The 20,286-nt window shown below is 36.5% G+C and overlaps 1 protein-coding gene across 1 annotated transcript; it reads left to right on the forward strand.

The window, feature by feature from the left end:
- The first annotated feature begins 271 nt into the window (after positions 1–271).
- LOC114281892 (uncharacterized) lies at positions 272–3,746 on the forward strand. The gene is made up of 7 exons (XM_082898152.1): positions 272–1,308; positions 1,529–1,715; positions 1,806–1,882; positions 1,989–2,028; positions 2,520–2,574; positions 2,701–2,770; positions 3,152–3,746. The coding sequence occupies exons 1-7, from the start codon at positions 682–684 to the stop codon at positions 3,329–3,331; spliced, it is 1,236 nt and encodes a 411-aa protein (XP_082754278.1). The 5' UTR covers positions 272–681; the 3' UTR covers positions 3,332–3,746.
- Positions 3,747–20,286: the final 16,540 nt, after the last annotated feature.

Here is a 20,286-nt window from a genome sequence, read left to right on the forward strand (position 1 = left end):
AATTTAAAAGGCGAATATGAGATAAATGAGGAAACAATAATAATAATAATCAATAGTGTAAAGTGAGAAATGTGCCTTGTGCAAGTGAAAACTACGCAATTTTTGCATAGTTTTCCATTTATATGATATTCTCCCTTTGTTATTGAATTCTTATCACTTATTTATTTATTTATTTATTTTGGGGAGGTTGTTAAAGGGCCGTTGGGGGAATGATATAGGTGTCATAAATTTGATATATAAGGGCAAAAGTTTGTTAGTTAGAATAATAGTTTACCTTGGAGAGATTTGTTTTTATCTAAGTGTTTGGGGCCTTGGTTTTGTCAAATATATCATTGTTCATACCTATCCAAATAGTTAGTTAAAAAGGCTTGCTTAGTATTGTTGTTGACAATATTTATATTAATTTATAGTGATATATATATATATATATGTATATTGAGTCTTGTAGCAGATGAGGAAGAATTTTATGAAAGACTATTGAATTCAAGATCAATGTTCTTTCATCCATCTAATCTGCATCTTCGTCTTTATTTGATTCCTCACCCATTTTTGATCGGATCATAATACTTTCAATGACTTGCATTAAAGAGAAGCATGAATTTTGATACAGTTCTGTTTGTTTTCAGTCAAGAAAAGAATTGAGCACAACTCACCTTTTTTCTTGTTACTCTTTCCCTGTAAATGAACAACACCCAACAGATTGGTTTCCAAGAAAGAGTACAACAAAACCATGGCTTGGTCTATGATTATAGCAGTTTAGAACACGCCAACCAATCTTCCCAATTTCCTGGTGGTTGTCAGATGGGAATTTGCATTGATTCATCATCAGCCATGGAGGGAGGAGGATCACAGCAACACAACTTTGGTTGTGGTGGGCATGCTAATTCATCAAGTACCATCATGAGTCGTATCGGTTCACCATCTTCTGCTTTTTATGCAACCGAGCGTTACATGGGCTTTCCACAATATGAGTATCAATCTGGAAATCCCATTGTCCCCTCCCAACAACCCGAGAATTATGATCTGCAAACTCCATCATATCTATCTGCAAGGGATAGTTTTTATTTCGATACACCAGAGCAAGATGACCCCAATTTGCAGTCCAAACATGCCCTGCAATCTGATGCGAAATCCCACTTTCGTTGCAATAAAAACTACAGTTCTGATGAAAGATCCTGTAAAACTCCATGCAACAATTTCTCAGAAAGAGAACACATTTTTATGCTGAAAAGAAAGTTGCTTAGTGATTTTGATAATTCAGATATGAGGCAGCCTTCAATTCCTTTTGAAGGAAATCGGGATCTTAGTGTAAGTCTTTTTTTATAACTTCACGTTCAATGCATTGATTCATGTATGGTGTTTATTTATTTATTTATTGCTAGCTATGTTTGGATGCTGGGAAATTAATTTGGCATCTTTTTTACTTCATTTTCTTGTGTTTTCTCTTTTCTTTTCCTTTACCTCCACAGCCCATGATCCAAAAAAAGGGATTAATCTCATCCTGGTTATATGTATGTATACATGACAGGTTTGTCACAATTTGTATAATTCTCAGCATGAACATTTGAGGCAGTCTGCAGCTAGACCTGGTGGAGGTGTTTCAGTTACTTCTGGTAACTCTGGATCAGCCATTTCAAGTAAAACACGAATTCGATGGACTCAAGATCTTCATGACCGCTTTGTCGAGTGTGTAAATCGCCTCGGTGGAGCAGAAAGTAAGTAGCTTTGACATGAGCCTTTTGTGCAGGTATAGAAACAACTATTATTAATTGATCATTAACCCTTTTTTTCAATCAAAATTTTAGAGGCAACACCGAAGGCGATACTGAAGCTAATGGACTCAGAGGGGTTGACCATCTTTCATGTGAAAAGCCATTTGCAGGTGCTAATAACATTTTAAAGAACTTTGTTGTTTAAGACCTGTTTGGTATCTTGATGTTAGAGATCTAACGTGATTGTTTGCCTTTCTTTTTCCATTTGCTTTATAGAAATATCGAATTGCAAAGTACATGCCAGATTCTGCAGAAGGTAAATCTAATCCTGAATAACACTAATTGATCATTGAATTGATTTTGATCATTTGCGATAGTGTACTAAAATCTGATCTTAAGAACATATATAGGGCCTGTTTGTTACAATTTATTCGAACTTGAAACTCAATTTGTAAGTAGAATCTAAAAAAACAATTCCTTCCCAGCTCAACGATAATTAGTTTTTTAACGTTATTTTGCCCCAAATTTGAAATAAAAAATAAAAAATTCATAAGCGGCATCAATAACTACGCCAAACAGGGCAATAGAGCATTCCAAAAAATTAAATCATGTCATGTATTGTTCTGATGAGAAGAAACTCCTCAGATATATATATACACTTGCAATTAGATGTGAATTATCATGCAGTTTTCCTCAACTTGTTCGATTAATTATGCATTTCATCTACTTTAAATATATCAAACACATCAATCAGGCGAGTCTAGGAATAAATTCTAATCTCAATCTTTCTTCCTTCGTCAACTGCAGGAAAATCTGAGAGGAAGAATAACATGAATGATGCAGCACAGATTGATATTAAAGCGTAAATTCTCAAAGAATCGCTTGAATATAATTTTGAGTGCTAGTTTATTAATAATCACTTTTTCTTCCAACTTTCTGCATGAAACAGCCACTTCGCATCTGACGCAAATTTTAATTTGTCTGGCAGTTGCTTGCAAATCAGGGAGGCATTACAACTACAACTAGATGTCCAGAGAAGGCTTCACGAGCAGTTAGAGGTATAGTATCTCTTTATTCTTACTGTTTTTTGGTGAACTTTTCTGTTTTTTGTTTTGTAATTTGATTTTTCAGAACTATTTCTGGAAACCGTTTTTGGGAAACTTTTCTTAAAACAACTCACTTTTTAGGAAACACTAATAGTTATTTAAAAAATTTTGAAGACTATTTTCACAGGAAAGTGAAAACCATATGAAAATAGTGGGTGTTTTCAAACTCTTGATTATTTTTGCTTCCGAAGCATCAACAACAAAAACAAAAATGAAAATGAAAATGCAAGCAAACAAGCTAATCTTGTCTTATACGTTCTTTTCATCATCATCATCATCAGATTTCTTTTTTCTTTTTTTTTTTTAATTCTTTTTAAATGTTTTTTCGAATAGATCCAGAGAAATTTGCAGCTGAGGATTGAAAAACAAGGGAAGCAGCTGAAGATGATGTTTGACCAGCAACAGAAAACAAGCAGCAGCCTCTTTGAGATGCATAATTCAAATAACACTTCCCCTGATGAGCCAATTGCTTATGGTTCTGGAAATACCCACTTCCCATCCAAAATAAGTTAGTTTCCAAATGCTACAACCACATTTTTATGTTGCCTTTTCCACATCCATATTCCATACAATCAATCACAATCACACATAGTGTTCTAAGAAAGCTCAGCTCACCTCCTACAACAGGATCAACAACTCCAGAAGCTACTCTTTGCAATTTTTTGTACACATAACATTGTAGTGATTCCTGCAGCTATATGAGGACAAGGGTGTCTTTGTAATTTGGTTTGCATATATCTCACATGTCTTCTGTCTTTTGCCCCTTCCCTTGTATGTTTTTCAATAAATGAGAAGAAGGAAACCTTCTTCTCATTATCATGGTTTAAATTTGTACAAGTACCTGTTGGGTTCAATTTGACATGGAAGTTTATTGTAACTATATCTGTTGGGCTTTTAGCTCCTTGTTAATGAACTTAATCAAGAGCAAGAGCATGGTATACTGTGGAACATGCAATAGGTTATCTATTGCTTGTAATTGCACAAATGGAAACTATAAAGTCAGAGGAATAGTGCAGCAATAATTCAGCAAAGAGTTTCTCCATAATTGAAGAATTCGTTCTACATGTAGATATTTTATGATTGTTTGCTTCTCTGTACAAAGTTGCCATATTTAGATATATTCTATTGTGAATTGTATACTCAAGCATTATTATATAAACAGATTAGTCCCTCAATGATTGTGTGGACTATTTCCCATAGAATTCTGTTTCTTTACTAAGAGTTCTATTTCTATATGGTATCAGAGCATTGAAGGAGAAATTGTTTAATCCTTGTTCTCTTTTATTATGGCTGCAGTCTCCTCTTCGACATCCTTGACCACTCGCTATCCTTATCGATGTCAAATTAATGTCTCTAATTTTGTTTCTCTATGGTTAACTAAAAGTAACTATCTTTTGTGGAAGACTCAAATTCTCTCATTGATTGAAAGTCAAGAAGTTTTGGGCTTTATCAATGGAGATGACTCAACACCTCGAAGCAAAATCGAATCGGATGATGGGAAAAAAATAGATCCCAATGTAGATTTTCAAGCTTAGACCAGGAAGATTGTGAGACCCCTAACTTTTGTAAACCCTATTACATCCCTAAATTTTGAGTTATTATAATAAAGCCCTTAGTTCTTCATTTATTCATAAATTTAACCCTACAATCGAAGACGCATTGCAAATAAACCCATACAGAACTAAATCGACCCCGATAGCTTAGTAATCGTTTTTACACGCTAATATTAATTATTTAACTATGAGGCCCCTGACCTTTGTAATTTTATTTACACCCTTACTTTTGAACTATTTCAATAAAGACCCTCATTCCCTTATTTATTTTCAATTTTAGTTGTAGAGCCGAAAACGCACGCCAACCGAAAACTCGCAAATCTTGATTGAACCCGGGAACTCAAGGATCATTCCAAATCCCTAATAATAATTAAATTAATTTCCTAATTATATTTTCCAATCAAAAACCCTAGGTTTTCAATTCTCATTACACCTCGTCGTTTAATTCGAAATAAAGAAACTTTAATCGAATTGAAGTTCCAAATCCTAATTAAATTAAATAATACACTTAAATAAATGTTCCAATACATGAATTAAACCCAAAGCCCTCAAATTTTTATTAAATCGCTAATTGACCCCAAACTAGTACTAATATATATATATATATATACATGTACCTTTAAACCTATATTATACACTATATTTTGCAATTTCGAACAATTGCACACAAGAAAAAAATAAATTAATTCCCTCAAATCAGCCCATATAGCCAGCCACCCTAGGGAATAAAAAATATGCAACTTTTTCAAACCATATCCATGAAATCAAAGAAAGTGTTGGCAAGTACCCCCAAAACATGGAACCATGCCTCCACCCTAAGTTCAATCCTAACTAAAGCCTAACTAGATCATGATTAACTGTATAATTAAGGCCTCTAATAATTCACTATTCCATTAGGTTCTAGGTAAATCCAAAATATCCAATCCATTTCCAACCAATGGCAATTTGGACCTTTTACACCAATTTTATTATAAAAACACCACCACCCTCCACATGTTACACGTCTTATACACTCACACACCTACAAATTCGGTTGAGAAAAAGAAAGAAGAGGAAGAGAGTGAACTTTGGTAGTGGAGGAGAGGAAAAGAGGAGAAAATTATGCATGCACTTCACCTAATATCAAGTAAGCCACATCACCATCTCTCCTTCTATTTCCTTTTTCAAATACATGTTATTAGAGGTTTAAAATCATATTTTTCAGATGTCTTGTAATGGTGTCCATGTGTTCAAATTTGATGAATTGGGCTTTAATCCTTCTTCCATTCGTATTTCCTCTTAATAGATGCCAAACTACCTTTTTTCTTCCCATATCTCACATTTTTTTTTAAAGGCATACCATCACTCTAAAAATATGAGTTATTGATACATTATTTAGTATGTTTTCATCACAAAAGAAGTGAAAATTTTCCCTTAGTTGGCATCTTTTCTCACCAATCTTCTTATTTTGAGTATTGTGCATGAAAAACCTATTTTACAGCTAACTTTCAAAAATTCTAGAAAAATATAGAAAACTCTCCTAGACCTCAGTTTTATGTCAAAAAATTCCTTAAAGATTTATCTTTCAAGGAAAATTGGTTTCATTGAAAAAAAGTAAGCGGTTTGAAAAAAAAAAGCTGATTTTCGTAATGGTCGATGAATCTGGACTGCGCTGGAGTGTTTCTTAAATAACTAAAAATCTAGAAAAGCTATTCTATTTCTTAAACATGTTCTGAAAACTAGATTAAATTCTCTACGAATCATAGGAAGTCAGAGTTTGGGAAAATATGAAACAGCCCTTTTGATTTTAATCTTTAAATGATACTGAATCTGGAAATTTAGTTTTGTATGGGTGTTTTATGATCTTGTGTTCATGAATATGCTTATTAGTACATGATCATGTCTTGGTATGATATTGCATGTGTTATGGTTATGTTCCTTATATTCTTCAATTGATGTTGTTCATACTTATGTAGATATTACTATCTTGGTAAGTTGTTCTAACTTTATTTTTGTTGGAAATGGTAGAAAAATTCTGGGTAAAACCAGAATTTTTTCTCAAATTTGGTCTATTTTTTAGGTGGGCCCCGTGCATCGATTTACACGGGTCAAAGTGGTAACGCGTTCTATGCCGCGTTGTGATTCACGTGGTATATTTGGTTGCTCAAAACCATTACCGAGTGAATGGGAAATTGAAGCCAAAGTGTGCTCCATGGAAATGGAGTTTTGGTGGAAATTCCTTAAGGTTGTAAATTGGCTTGTCCCACATTGATTTGGTGGGAAGTTTTGAAAGGGTTTATAAGGCTTGGGTGAGATACTTGGGGTGTGCCCCAAGGGATACCCAAGTGTTTTAGAGGGAGAGGTTATGGGCAAAATGGGCTAGACCCATTGGACCCAAAAATCACCACACACGCGCGCTGCCATCGCCGTTTGTCCGATCGGGCGGGCTGGGCTGGGCCTGGGCTTGGATACAGGCTTGGGCGCGGGTGTGTGGTTGGGTTGGGCTTGTTCGGCCCAATACTAATCTTTTTGGGCCAAAAACATTTGAATTTAATTTTATTTTTGGTAAAATAAAATCCAGAATTCAAATTAAACTGTTTTGGATTTTCTGTACATCCAAACAGGGCCCTTCCCGTTTTCAAACAGAAATAAACTAATTTGGAATTAGTGCACACCCAAACAGGGCTCTTCCCGTTTTTTGCTATCTGTTTGAATTATTAACAGATTCAAATCTGTTTGAATTCAAAACCAACAGGTATCATACCTGTTCAATTTAAAACCAAGAGCCACCTTTACATCTATAAATAGGACCACCCTCATTTGATGTTTTTCATTCAGAAATTTCGTATTTCACCTCTGCTTATTCTATTCTTCATTTTGTTGCATTTTATTTCTGAAAGAAAGAGTGTAAACACTTAGTGTGTTCGTAAGGCAAATAATTTGTGGTACTGCTATTGTTTGTGGTAGATCATTTCATCCTGGGAGATAGACGTCCAAATTCTGAAAGCACCGTGGAGAGGACGAATCTGTCTTAAGGACACAGTGTCAAACACTAGACTTGATCAGAAAATAATTTGAAGAAATTAAATCAAGTAAGTTATTTAATTTATTTTCAGTGTTGTTTTTATTTATTAAATCAGATTTAAATTTTGTTTTTGTAACAAAATAAAATCTGTTATTTATTTATTTATTTATTATTTCGAGTTTGATTTATGTAATCAAACAAAGTCTCTCCTTTTCTTTATTTCTTTAAATTCTAATTGTTGTTGTGTACACAATAGAATTAAATCTTTTAAATACAGTGAAGATTGTCCAACAATCTTAAGACAGAATCCTTTTTGGTATCTTCATTGTATTTAATTTTCTGTGTTTTCAAAGTAATATTCTGGTTGGAAAAACAAATAGTGATTTATGCTATTTGACAGATAGTAGTAATATACTGTCTCTTTTCTTTGACAACTAATAGTAATATACTGGTGTCATTAACAATTGCAGAATATTATTTGGTATTACAGAAAATTATTGTGATATTTTATTTTTCTAGTTTTAGTAACAAGAAAAATAAAATTATTTTGCTGTTATAATTTATTTTCTAGTTTTAGTAACTAGAAAATTAATTTGTGTTTTAATTTTTTCTGATTTTTGTAATCAGAGATTATGGCTACTACAACTGAAACTGCATCTGGCAGTGGTACTCCTATTGTTACACCTACATCGGTCCCTATGCAGAACCATGTTCATGTACCAATCAATCATGGAGAAAAACCGAAAAAATTTAACGGTACCGAGTTAAAGAGATGGCAGCAGAAGATGCTGTTCTATCTTACAACTCTTAATTTGGCCCGGTTTCTCCATGAAGAGGCTCCAGCACTTAAAGAGGGTGAAAGTGATCGGCAAGTTGTTGACGCTATAGATGCTTGGAAACATTCAGATTTCCTGTGCAGAAACTACATCCTAAATGGCCTTGACAATATGCTGTATAATGTATACAGTCCTCTGAAAACAGCAAAAGAATTGTGGGATTCTTTGGAGAAGAAATACAAAACAGAAGATGCCGGCACAAAGAAATTTGTCGTCGGTAAATTTCTGGATTTTGTTATGGTAGACTCCCAAACGGTAATATCTCAAGTTCAAAGTTTTCAAATAATTTTGCATGATATTCATTCAGAAGGTATGTCTCTTAGCGAGTCATTCCAAGTCGCTGCTTTAGTGGAAAAGTTACCACCGGCTTGGAAAGATTTCAAAAATTATTTAAAACATAAACGCAAAGAGATGACTATGGATGAATTGATTGTAAGATTAAGAATTGAAGAAGATAACCGAAAGGCTGAAAAGAGGAATGGGAAAAATCCCATTTAGTCCAAGGGTAATGTGGTTGAACAAGTTCATAAACCACATAACAAAAAGAGGAAGTTTACTGGAGATGGTCCTAAACAAGGCGATAGTAGCAAGAAGTTCAAAGGAAAATGCTATAACTGTGGCAAAACTGGGCATCGAGCTTCTGACTGCCGCCGCCCTAAGAAGGATCATGGAAGTACAAGTAAGAAGACCACCAATCAGGCCAATGTAACAGAATTGGATTACATCTCTGATGGAGTGAATGACATCAACCTTTCTGCTGTGGTGTCTGAGGCTAACTTGGTCGGAAATCCCAAAGAGTGGTGGGTTGACACTGGAGCAACTCGTCACATATGTGCGGACAAGAAAATGTTCACTACCTACAATGAGGCTGCAAATGGTGAACAACTTTTCATGGGAAATTCTTCTACTTCTACTGTGGCTGGACAAGGGAAAGTGATCTTGAAGATGACATCAGGGAAAGAACTGACCCTCAACAATGTACTGCATGTACCTGACATCCGGAAGAATTTAGTTTCTAGGTCTTTGTTAAGTAAAAATGGTTTTAGGCTTGTATTTGAGTCTGATAAATTTGTATTAACAAAGAGTGGTATGTATGTTGGTAAGGGATACATGAGTGATGGTCTCTTTAAGTTGAATGTAATGACAGTTGTACCGAAAGTTGCTATGAATAAGAATAACACATCTTTTGTTTATATTCTTGAGTCAAATTTATGGCATGGTAGATTAAGACATGTGAATTTTGATGCTTTGCGTAGATTAATTGGTTTAGATTATATACCAAAGTTTGAAATTAATCCTAATCATAAATGTGAAATTTGTGTAGAAGCGAAACTAACTAAGGCTCCATTTAAATCGGTTGAAAGGAAAACCGAACCTCTAGAATTAATTCATACTGATGTATGTGATCTAAAATTTATTCAAACTAGAGGAGGCAAAAAGTATTTCATAACTTTTATCGATGATTGCACAAGATATTGTTATGTTTATTTACTTAGAAGTAAAGATGAAGCCTTAGAAATGTTTAAACTCTACAAAACAGAAGTTGAAAATCAACTTGGTAAAACCATTAAAATGGTTAGAAGTGATAGGGGTGGTGAATATGATGCACTATTAAATGAATTTTGTGCACAACATGGCATTATTCACCAAACTACAGCCCCTTATTCTCCATAGCAAAATGGAATTGCTGAAAGGAAGAATAAAACCCTAAAAGAAATGATGAATGCCATGTTACTAAGTTCAGGCTTACCACAGAACTTGTGGAGGGTAGCAATATTGTCTGCAAATTATGTTCTTAATAGAATACCCCACAAGAAAACTAAAAGCATTCCTTATGAATTGTGGAAAGGTCGACCACCTTCCTACAAATACTTAAAAGTGTGGGGGTGTTTGGCAAAAGTTGAAATACCTGTTTCTAAAAAGACTAAGATTGGACAAAAAACAGTAGATTGTGTGTTTATTGATTGTGCTCAGAATAGTAGTGCATATCGGTTTCTGACTTATAAATCAGAAATACCTGATATAAATGTGAACACTATTATAGAGTCAAGGAATGCTGTATTTTTTGAACATGTTTTTCCTTACAAGAAAGGACAGGAATTAAGTTCACAGAAAAGAACTTATGATTGTACACAAAGTCAAGAGACTAATGACAATCAAACACAAGAGACTAGTAATAGTCTCGACCAAGAGGATTTAATTAATGATGAACCAAGACGAAGTAAGAGAGCGAGAACATCAAAATCCTTTGGTCCAGATTTTCTGACATACTTGTTAGAAAATGAACCTCAAAGCTTTAAGGCAGCAATGACAGGTCCTGAAGCACCTTCGTGGAAAGAGGCTGTTAATAATGAAATTGAATCCATTATGCAAAATCATACTTGGGAATTGGTGGATCTTCCACCAGGTTCTAAACCTCTTGGATATAAATGGATATTCAAGAGAAAAATGAAAGCAGATGGTTCAATTGACAAGTATAAAGCAAGACTTGTTGTTAAAGGTTACAAACAAAAGGAAGGTCTGGACTATTTTGACACATATTCCCCTGTGACAAGAATAACATCCATTCGCATGCTTATTTCTATAGCAACGTTGTTTAATTTAGAAATACATCAAATGGATGTTAAGACAGCTTTCTTAAACGGTGATCTAAATGAAGAGATCTATATGGAGCAACCCGAAGGGTTTGTAGTATCAAGACAAGAAAAGAAAGTTTGTCGACTTGTAAAATCCTTTTATGGATTAAAACAAGCACCTAACCAATGGCATGAAAAATTTGATCATGCAATGCATACTAATGGGTTTAAGATAAACGAATGTGACAAATGTGTCTATGTTAAAAACACTGACTAAGGATATGTCATAGTTTGTCTTTATGTGGATGACATGCTTATCATTGGAAGCAGTCAAAACATGATCAAATCAACTAAGCAGATGCTTAACAAAAGATTTGATATGAAAAATATGGGGGTCGCAGATGTTATATTAGGAATGAAAATTACTAAAACATCTGACGGATATGCATTATCTCAATCACATTATATTGAGAAAATTCTTGGTAAATTTATCAAGGATGATATGAATTTAGCTAGAACACCTGTAGACATCAGTCTTTATTTATCGAAAAATAAAGGTGATGTAGTGTCTCAGTTAAAATACTCCCAAATCATTGGAAGCCTAATGTACCTAATGAATTGTACTCGTCCTGATATAGCTTATGTTATCAGTAAATTGAGTAGGTACACTAGTAACCCTGGAGAAGACCATTGGAAAGCGATCATTCGAGTTCTTAGATATCTAAGATTTACTCGTGATCATGGTTTGAACTTTACTCAATATCCAGCAGTACTCGAAGGTTATTGCGATGCCAATTGGATATCGGATACTAAAGATACAAAATCCACTAGTGGATATGTCTTTACTCTAGGAGGCGCTGCTGTTTCTTGGAAGTCCACGAAACAAACTTGCATCGCACAATCCACAATGGAATCTGAGTTCATTGCTTTAGACAAAGCAGGTGAAGAAGCAGAATGGCTTCGTCACTTCTTAGAAGACATTCCCATGTGGCCAAAACCTGTGCCCGCTATTTGCATTCATTGTGATAGTCAATCTGCAATAGGCAGGGCACAGAATCATATGTATAATGGTAAGTCACGACATATTCGTCGTCGACATAATACCGTAAGGCAATTGTTGTCAAACGGAATAATCTCAATAGATTATATAAAATCTAAAGAGAATATTGCGGATCCGTTAACAAAAGGTTTGACAAAAGAGCTAGTGTATAGTTCATCGGAGGGGATGGGATTAAAGCCTATTACATAAGAGTCGTCATAATGGTAACCCTACTTATATGACTGGAGATCCCAAGAACTAAGTTCCAAGGGACAACTAAGTTATGTATGGCTCACTAGAAATCACCAAGGGATTAAAAATTCCCTACCTATTCCTATGGTGAGAGTGATATCTGCAACATATGTTGTATGCAGGGGTATAAGGATAAGCTTTGCTTTTAATGATTACTTATATCTTGATTAAGGTATAAAATCAAGACGAGTATAAGGAGATACTCACAATAAGAATCACCTATATGAGTGTTGAACTGGGGCCGGTTCTATGAGAATGAAAATGCTAAATTCTCTAGAAACACTTATGAAAACCAGGCGCGTTCAAGGCCAAAATGAACACAACAGTGAGAACCACGATGTGTTAGAAGATATTTTGTGTGAAATCTATTGTCTTGGCTTACACAAATGGCTGAACAATTCAAGGCATCGCGTCCATTGGTTAGCCAGTAAGTCCAATAGGTTATCACTAGGGAAGGTTCAAAGCCGAAAACTACCTATCCTGATGCAAGATATTTTCGACTTATACTCTTTCGTTAAAATCTGCATATTGTTGCATTTCCGTTGTCATCAAATTCCATTCATGTGGGGGATTGTTGGAAATGGTAGAAAAATTCTAGGTAAAACCAGAATTTTTTCTCAAGTTTGGTCTATTTTTTAGGTGGGCCCCGTGCATCGATTTACACGGGTCAAAGTGGTAACGCGTTCTATGCCGCGTTGTGATTTACATGGTATATTTGGTTGCTCAAAACCATTACCGAGTGAATGGGAAATTGAAGCCAAAGTGTGCTCCATGGAAATGGAGTTTTGGTGGAAATTCCTTAAGGTTGTAAATTGGCTTGTCCCATATTGATTTGGTGGGAAGTTTTGAAAGGGTTTATAAGGCTTGGATGAGATACTTGGGGTGTGCCCCAAGGGGTACCCAAGTGTTTTAGAGGGAGAGGTTATGGGCAAAATGGGCTAGACCCATTGGACCCAAAAATCACCACACACGCGCGCGCGCGCCGCCGCCGCCGTCTGTCCGGTCGGGCGGGCTGGGCTGGGCCTGGGCTTGGGCTTGGGCACAGGCTTGGGCGCGGGTGTGTGGTTGGGTTGGGCTTGTTCGGCCCAATACTAATCTTTTTGGGCCAAAAACATTTGAATTTAATTTTATTTTTGATAAAATAAAATCCAGAATTCAAATTAAACTGTTTTGGATTTTCTGTACATCCAAACAGGGCTCTTCCCGTTTTCAAACAGAAATAAACTAGTTTGGAATTAGTGCACACCCAAACAGGGCCCTTCCCGTTTTTTGCTATCTGTTTGAATTATTAACAGATTCAAATTTGTTTGAATTCAAAACCAACAGGTATCATACCTGTTCAATTTAAAACCAAGAGCCACCTTTACATCTATAAATAGGACCACCCTCATTTGATGTTTTTCATTCAGAAATTTCGTATTTCACCTCTGCTTATTCTATTCTTCATTTTGTTGCATTTTATTTCTGAAAGAAAGAGTGTAAACACTTAGTGTATTCGTAAGGCAAACAATTTGTAGTGCTGCTATTGTTTGTGGTAGATCATTTCATCCTGGGAGATAGACGTCCAAATTCTGAAAGTACCGTGGAGAGGACGAATCTGTCTTAAGGACACAGTGTCAAACACTAGACTTGATCAGAAAATAATTTGAAGAAATTAAATCAAGTAAGTTATTTAATTTATTTTCAGTGTTGTTTTTATTTATTAAATCAGATTTAAATTTTGTTTTTGTAACAAAATAAAATCTGTTATTTATTTATTTATTTATTATTTCGAGTTTGATTTATGTAATCAAACAAAGTCTCTCCTTTTCTTTATTTCTTTAAATTCTAATTGTTGTTGTGTACACAATAGAATTAAATCTTTTAAATACAGTGAAGATTGTCCAACAATTTTTAGACATCTAACTCAACAGGAAACTTAAGTATGGTGGTATTAGGTTTTTGATCACTTGGATAATGAAGAGATGATAATGTGTTATGTATGGATTGATGGGATATGCTCCCTAATTGAAGGTTAAGTCTTGCGCAAGTAGTTATCGCGTAAACCCTTGAATGGAACGGACGTGTTCGGACTCTTTGCGATGGTTTGATTGGTGAGATAAGGTTGGGTTCAAATGGGACATTCAGGAGGATAAAAATTTTTTGGAAGGATAAAGTTGGATTTAGGGTGATAAAACCTTTTTCTTTTCGCCGTCCCTTTTGAGGCCCTGCGGTTGGTGCTACGTGATATATAACTATTGGTAGGCATCCAAGGTAAGTTCTGCAACAAAGCAGCAAAAAGGGAGTTCCGAATAGTCTGGTGTCCAATTCTTGCGATTGTCAGGATGAAATCTCTTTGGGGTGTTTCTAGAATACTAACATCTAACCTTGTAATCTTTGTTATTGACTTGAATATCATGCTTCATTACTTGCTTGTTATAAATATGATGGTGTATTGGATTGGGAAAAAGGAAAAGGGTGTGTGTGTGTTTACTGGGCATTCAAAGCTTATGGCGTTTCATGCCAGGTATTGAAGACTATTAGATCGGTCGAAGGCAAAGCTAAAGCATTAAGGACGTACGGCTACCCTAAGAGGATTAGAAACTAGTTTGTAAATGCGTTTTGAGATTGTAAGTGATAGATCTCATGTTGTATTTAAGACATGATTTTGTAATTATTATATATCTATACATATCTTTTATATTACATATTCCTTACTGTCTCATCGACTCATGTAGACCTTGTGTTAATATCTTGTTAAAATCTGTTAAAGGCAAAGATGAAGCATTGAGGACGTACGGCTACCCTAGAAGGATTAGAAACTAGTTTGTAAATGTGTTTTGAGATTGTAAGTGATAGATCCCATGTTGTATTTAAGACATGATTTTGTAATTATTATATATCTATGCATATCTTTTATATTACATATTCTTTACTTTCTCATCGACTCATGTAGACCTTGTGTTAATATCTTATTAAGATCTGTCAAAAGGGTAGTTTTGCTATCTAAGGTAAGGTGGTTAGTGTAGACACCCCATTTTTGACCGACCTTAAGACTCAGACGTTATCGATTGAGCGTTCGGTGATAACGCATGTTATGCTCGTTCTGAGGTTACAGAGTCTCGGCTGAGAGCCTTGCCTCCGGACCTCAGGACTCTTTTGTGCTTTGCCTCGGTTTGCAAACTAGGTTCTGTTTTCTCTTCCCGAAGGGAGAGAGAGGTCTTGTAGACCATCTCTCAGTGGCCGTAGGCTACTTTTCGTGGTTGTAGACCACTGTTCCCGTTTGGAGACCAGTTTCCGATTTTCGGAGCCGTCAGTCGTGCGCCTCAGTTCGGGACCGCTTAACTTTCTCCGTTTGGCACGATTTTTGGAGAGCTTGAACATTTTGAACCTTCGTTTTAGCTTCTTGAGGAAGCTTGAACCTTTTGAACCCTTGTTTTAGCTTCTTGAGGAAGCTTAAACATTTTGAACCTTCGTTTTAGCTTCTTAAGGAAGCTTGAACCTTTTGAACCCTTGTTTTAGCTTCTTGAGGAAGCTTGAACCTTTTGAACCTTCATTTTAGCTTCTTAAGAAAGCTTGAACCTTTTGAACCCTTGTTTTAGCTTCTTGAGGAAGCTTGAACCTTTTGAACCCTTGTTTTAGCTTCTTGAGGAAGTTTGAACCTCTTGAACCTTTGCTCTAGCTTCTCCAAGAAGCTTGAACCCTCTTGTTTCTCTATAAGAGAGGGCCTCCCTCTCCTTTAGAGAGGTTGAAAAAAAATTTGTCTAAGGAAAAGCACATATATTTCTCTATATCTCTGCATTCTAGGCTTGGAAATGGTGTTTGTTCTTGGCCTTTAACACCACACCTCATAGCCACACACCTCCACCATTGATCTAAGGTTCTTGGAGGGTCTTGAGAGGTCTCAAAGAGCTGGTTTTTGGTCCAAGAAGCTGCTGGTTTTGCTGAAGCTACAATGGTAACACATAATTCCCTCTTTTAAGCTTTATTTTGCTCCATCCTTTAGCCATACTTGCAGGCATATTTGAGCTTTGGTATAAACTGAAAAAAGTCTTATTTTGAGGCCCTTAACATGTTTGTTTAAGATTATTTTTCCATTGGGGGTCATCTACCCCCTTGTATGCTTCATTTTACCTTGTTTTGAGCCATGCCTTAGAGCATTTGTGTTGGCCTTTGTTTGGCCTTTTAGCCAATGAAATCCAGTAGATTTTTAGTGGCTAGCATGCTATTTTGAGTGCCAAAATCAGAGAGGGGTGACCCTCTCTCTCCTTGTTTTGTAATCTAGCATTTTTGGCCTTACAAAGGAGCCCTTATTTGCATGCTTCCAAGCCATGTTTCAGGCCATTTTTGATGAGTTTTAGGACCTACATAGGCTCTGTCCAAAGCTTGTTTTTCCATATTGGATGTCCATCTTGCATGTGTAGAATAACCCGCTTCATAGCATATCAAAGGAGCATCTCATTTTTGCATGCATTAACCATGTTTCAGTGGGTTTTGGGGCTTTATTTGGCATTTCATACCTCTGAATTTTGCTGGTTTAGTGGCCTCTTGATTGCCTCACATGCTTGTAGTGCAAATCCTCTTTACTAACTTACATTGCATGCTATTTTAGCCTTTGATTCTAGCACTTTTTGGCCATGCCTTAAACTGATTTTGTGCATGTTTTGGACTGCCTTAGCTCTATTTTTGGGCCTCATGGTCGAATGATGTTTGCTATGCATGGTTGTAGTTCAATACCCTTGCCTAGCTTTGAGTTTTGAAGCCTATTGCATGCGTATTTTGAGATGTTTCCATGTTTTGGCATCATTGTGAATCATATTTCAGAGCTTATATGTATGCCATATTCCCATGTTTTCCACTCTTTAAATGTGTTTGAGAGTTATGCATGAATACCTCATTTTTAGACCATTGCATGAACTTCATTTCCATGCTTTGCGAGCCATCATTTTAGTCTATATTTGCTACTGTTTTGGCCTGCATAGGGACTGTTTGGGGCTGGTTTGGCCATTTGAGTATTGCCTTGCATGCCTATAGTGTAATCCACTTCACTAGTTTCGGTATTTGGGCCATCTAGCATGCATTGTGTGAGGTGTTTGTATGATTCGGGACCATCTTGCATGTCATTTCAGAGCTGGAAAATATGTGATTGTATGCCATATTTCATGCTTACCATGCTTTGGTGGAGTTGCACTCTGTGCCTTAGGTTTGGTCCCTTGCCTTTGTGCATGTTTGCATGTGTGTTGTTGCTTCATTTTCATCATGTATGGCCACTGATTTGAGTGTGGCTGAGGCCCATTCATTTTAGTTTAAATCCATCTTGCATTATGTATGCCATATCCATGTTGTCGCATGCTTGATCGTCGCATTGTGTATGCCTTGTTCATGTTTTCGTGCATGTCCATCTTCATATGTGCATTGCGTATGCCATATAGTTCACGTGCATTGAGTATGCCATTCTTAGTTCATAGCATTGTATATGTTAGTTGCATGTTTGCATATCATCCCTCGCATGCTAGCATGATTAGGTTGCATAGCGTTTAGGGTTGCATGCTAGTCGTATTGTGTATGCCATGTATATTGCATTGTGTTTGGAATAGGGTTTAGTCCAAACATGAGAAACGAGGGACGTTTCGTACTCCAAGTGACGAAACATGCCTCGATTCTCAGTCGCCGACACTCCGGATTACCCATGATGGAGTTTAGGCCTTGTTGTGTTTATATGTGCATTCATTTTACATCGAGTCGTGCAATCTGACTCCTCGGCCATCATGCATTGAGATGCGTGATTGGTGGCACGAGGATCAAGGACTACACTCCCTGGAGCTTGTGCAATGATGGAGAGAGTGGTCATGCACACATATGTTGAAAATACTTTGCCATGCCCCTTTCTCGTTCTCTATTGCAGCAAACCGGAAACCAGCAGCAAAAACTGGTCAGCAGCCTTCTAGAGCTTTGTACAGTGTTCTAGGACCAGTTGCAAACAAAGGCAAATCGGGGCATCGCGATGGATTTCCCGACAAGGCGACTTGAGCATGCATGCATCCCTATCATTCGGAACAGAGCTGAGGCAGTCCATTTTGTTTAATTTACATGCTAGTTTCCTTCCTTACTTTGTTAATTCGTTAATTAATTAATGTTGTGTAATAATTAGTTTAATTAGCTTAGATTAGCTAGTTTATTCTGTACTATTCATTTGGACCATCCGCGAGAGGACGAACTTTGTAATAAGTGTGCGTGTGTGTGATGCATGTCTTCCAACCCCACGTCTTTCTCCCTTTTATTTACCAACTTATGATGGTTAGTTTTAGGGCATGTTTCAATTAGCATTTATATGTTCGCATGTTTGCATTCATTCATCTGTATTGCATGCACCGGGCTCGGCGCATCATGCTAACTGCATTGTATTTCAATTCCAAGTTGAATACATGTATCGATTGTTGCATCTCATATGCCATCTTAGAATAGCCGAGCCTATCTTAGTTGTATTCTTGCATGTGTTGCATTAGGCATCTCAGCATAGTTAGGATTCATGCATGTTTTCTAATTAGCTTCTTTCTTTGGCTCAGAGTACTCGGTAAGTGTTTATGCTTTAACATCCTTGCATGCCTGTAAGTGACTGCCATGATAGCATGCTTACCATGAGGCTATGTGCTTATGTGATATAACTACCTGAATGCCTGTGGGTGAAGGTTGGGTTGCTCGAATTGGAATAATTCGTCGAAACCCGTGTTTTAACCTACTTGCGAGTAGCAAACTTCAATCCATTTTCAAAACAAACGAATATGCGATGCTTTGTTCCAACTCAGGGGATCTAGTCTATACTTGTATGTTGTGCTCATCACATAGTAATTCTAGGCTAATAAACCAGAATAAGAGCACATGTGTTTTCAAAAAAAATCGATATCATGCTTAGTAGTGGCCGATCTTCGATCGGGCGAGCGGGGGTGCTCATGAAATGACCTTCCCCAATCGTACCCAAGTTCCTGAGCCAAGGCAACTTTGGTGATGACGGACACGTGGCCTTAGGCACGAGTCAGGGTTTCCTAAATTCCCCCAAAGCAAAATATTTAGGTGGCAACTTTGTATCTGGCAAAGCAATCCATGTTTGGCACTTCTTTCTAAAAATTTGTTTTTCAAAACGATTTGCCGGATTTGGACTCTTTGATGATTCATCGGTCTTGCATTGCACTCTGCGAGATTAGATACAGGACCGTGACATTGAGTCCTGAACTGTAGTAAGCCCAAATGAACAAAACTGGATTTCTCCGGGGACGTCTACAGTTGGATTTTGAAGGGAGGCTATATTGATTCCTCCGACCTTCCTAGGATCTTACTTGATTATTAACCAAATGACTCATTAGTGATGTTTCCTATTTTGTAATCTTAGATAAACTCTGTATTTATTTGTTAATATATTCTCTGATGTTCCCAATTTTTGGGGCGCCACATAAATCGTCTGGTTAAGGCTTGGACCAACCAGCACTTCAGAAGATGTGCTAGGCTTGGTCGTTGGTTGTATAACTGCAAAAGAAACTTGGGATGCACTCTTGAATGCTTTTGCCCAGGATTCTCAAGCTAGAGAATATGATTTGATTCAACAACTCCAATATTTGAACAAAGACAACCGCTCATTGTCTGAGTATCTCTGAGTATTCAAAGGCATTTGTGATGAGCTAAGTGCTATTGGTAAGCCACTTTTAGACAACAATAAGGTCTTCAAACTTATTCATGGTCTTGGTAGGTATTCAAACTTATTCATGGTCTTGGTCACAAGTATGACAATTTCACCACTGCTATGTTAAAACCACCAATACCATGTTTCAGTGAAATTGTGTCATTATTGCAAAGCTATGAGCTTCGCAATAAGGACATCTCTAATTCAAATGTGTCTCAAATATGGCTTTTGTGGGAGAAAGAACACATGGTAGTAACTGAAAGTTCAACAAGAAAGGGAATCAAAATAATGGTTCAAGCTAAAAAAATTTCTCCAAAGGGAAAAGATTTGCTCCCACTAGTTCACAACGTTACAACAAAAACTATATCAATAATAGCGAGACTTGCAACCAATCTAATAGTTATTGTTTAACTTAGCAAGATCGTGGAACCCAAGGTTCGCGAACTAATAGTGGTGGAGTTCTTGTTTGCCAACTTTGCAAGAAAGAAAATCATGATGCTCTTCATTGTTATAATCACTTTAATCATTCATATCAGTCTAGCAATGCCCCTCAA

This window comes from Camellia sinensis, chromosome 12 (genome assembly GCF_055761805.1).
Source record: "Camellia sinensis isolate YWXY chromosome 12, ASM5576180v1, whole genome shotgun sequence".
Classification (NCBI taxonomy): Eukaryota; Viridiplantae; Streptophyta; class Magnoliopsida; order Ericales; family Theaceae; genus Camellia; species Camellia sinensis.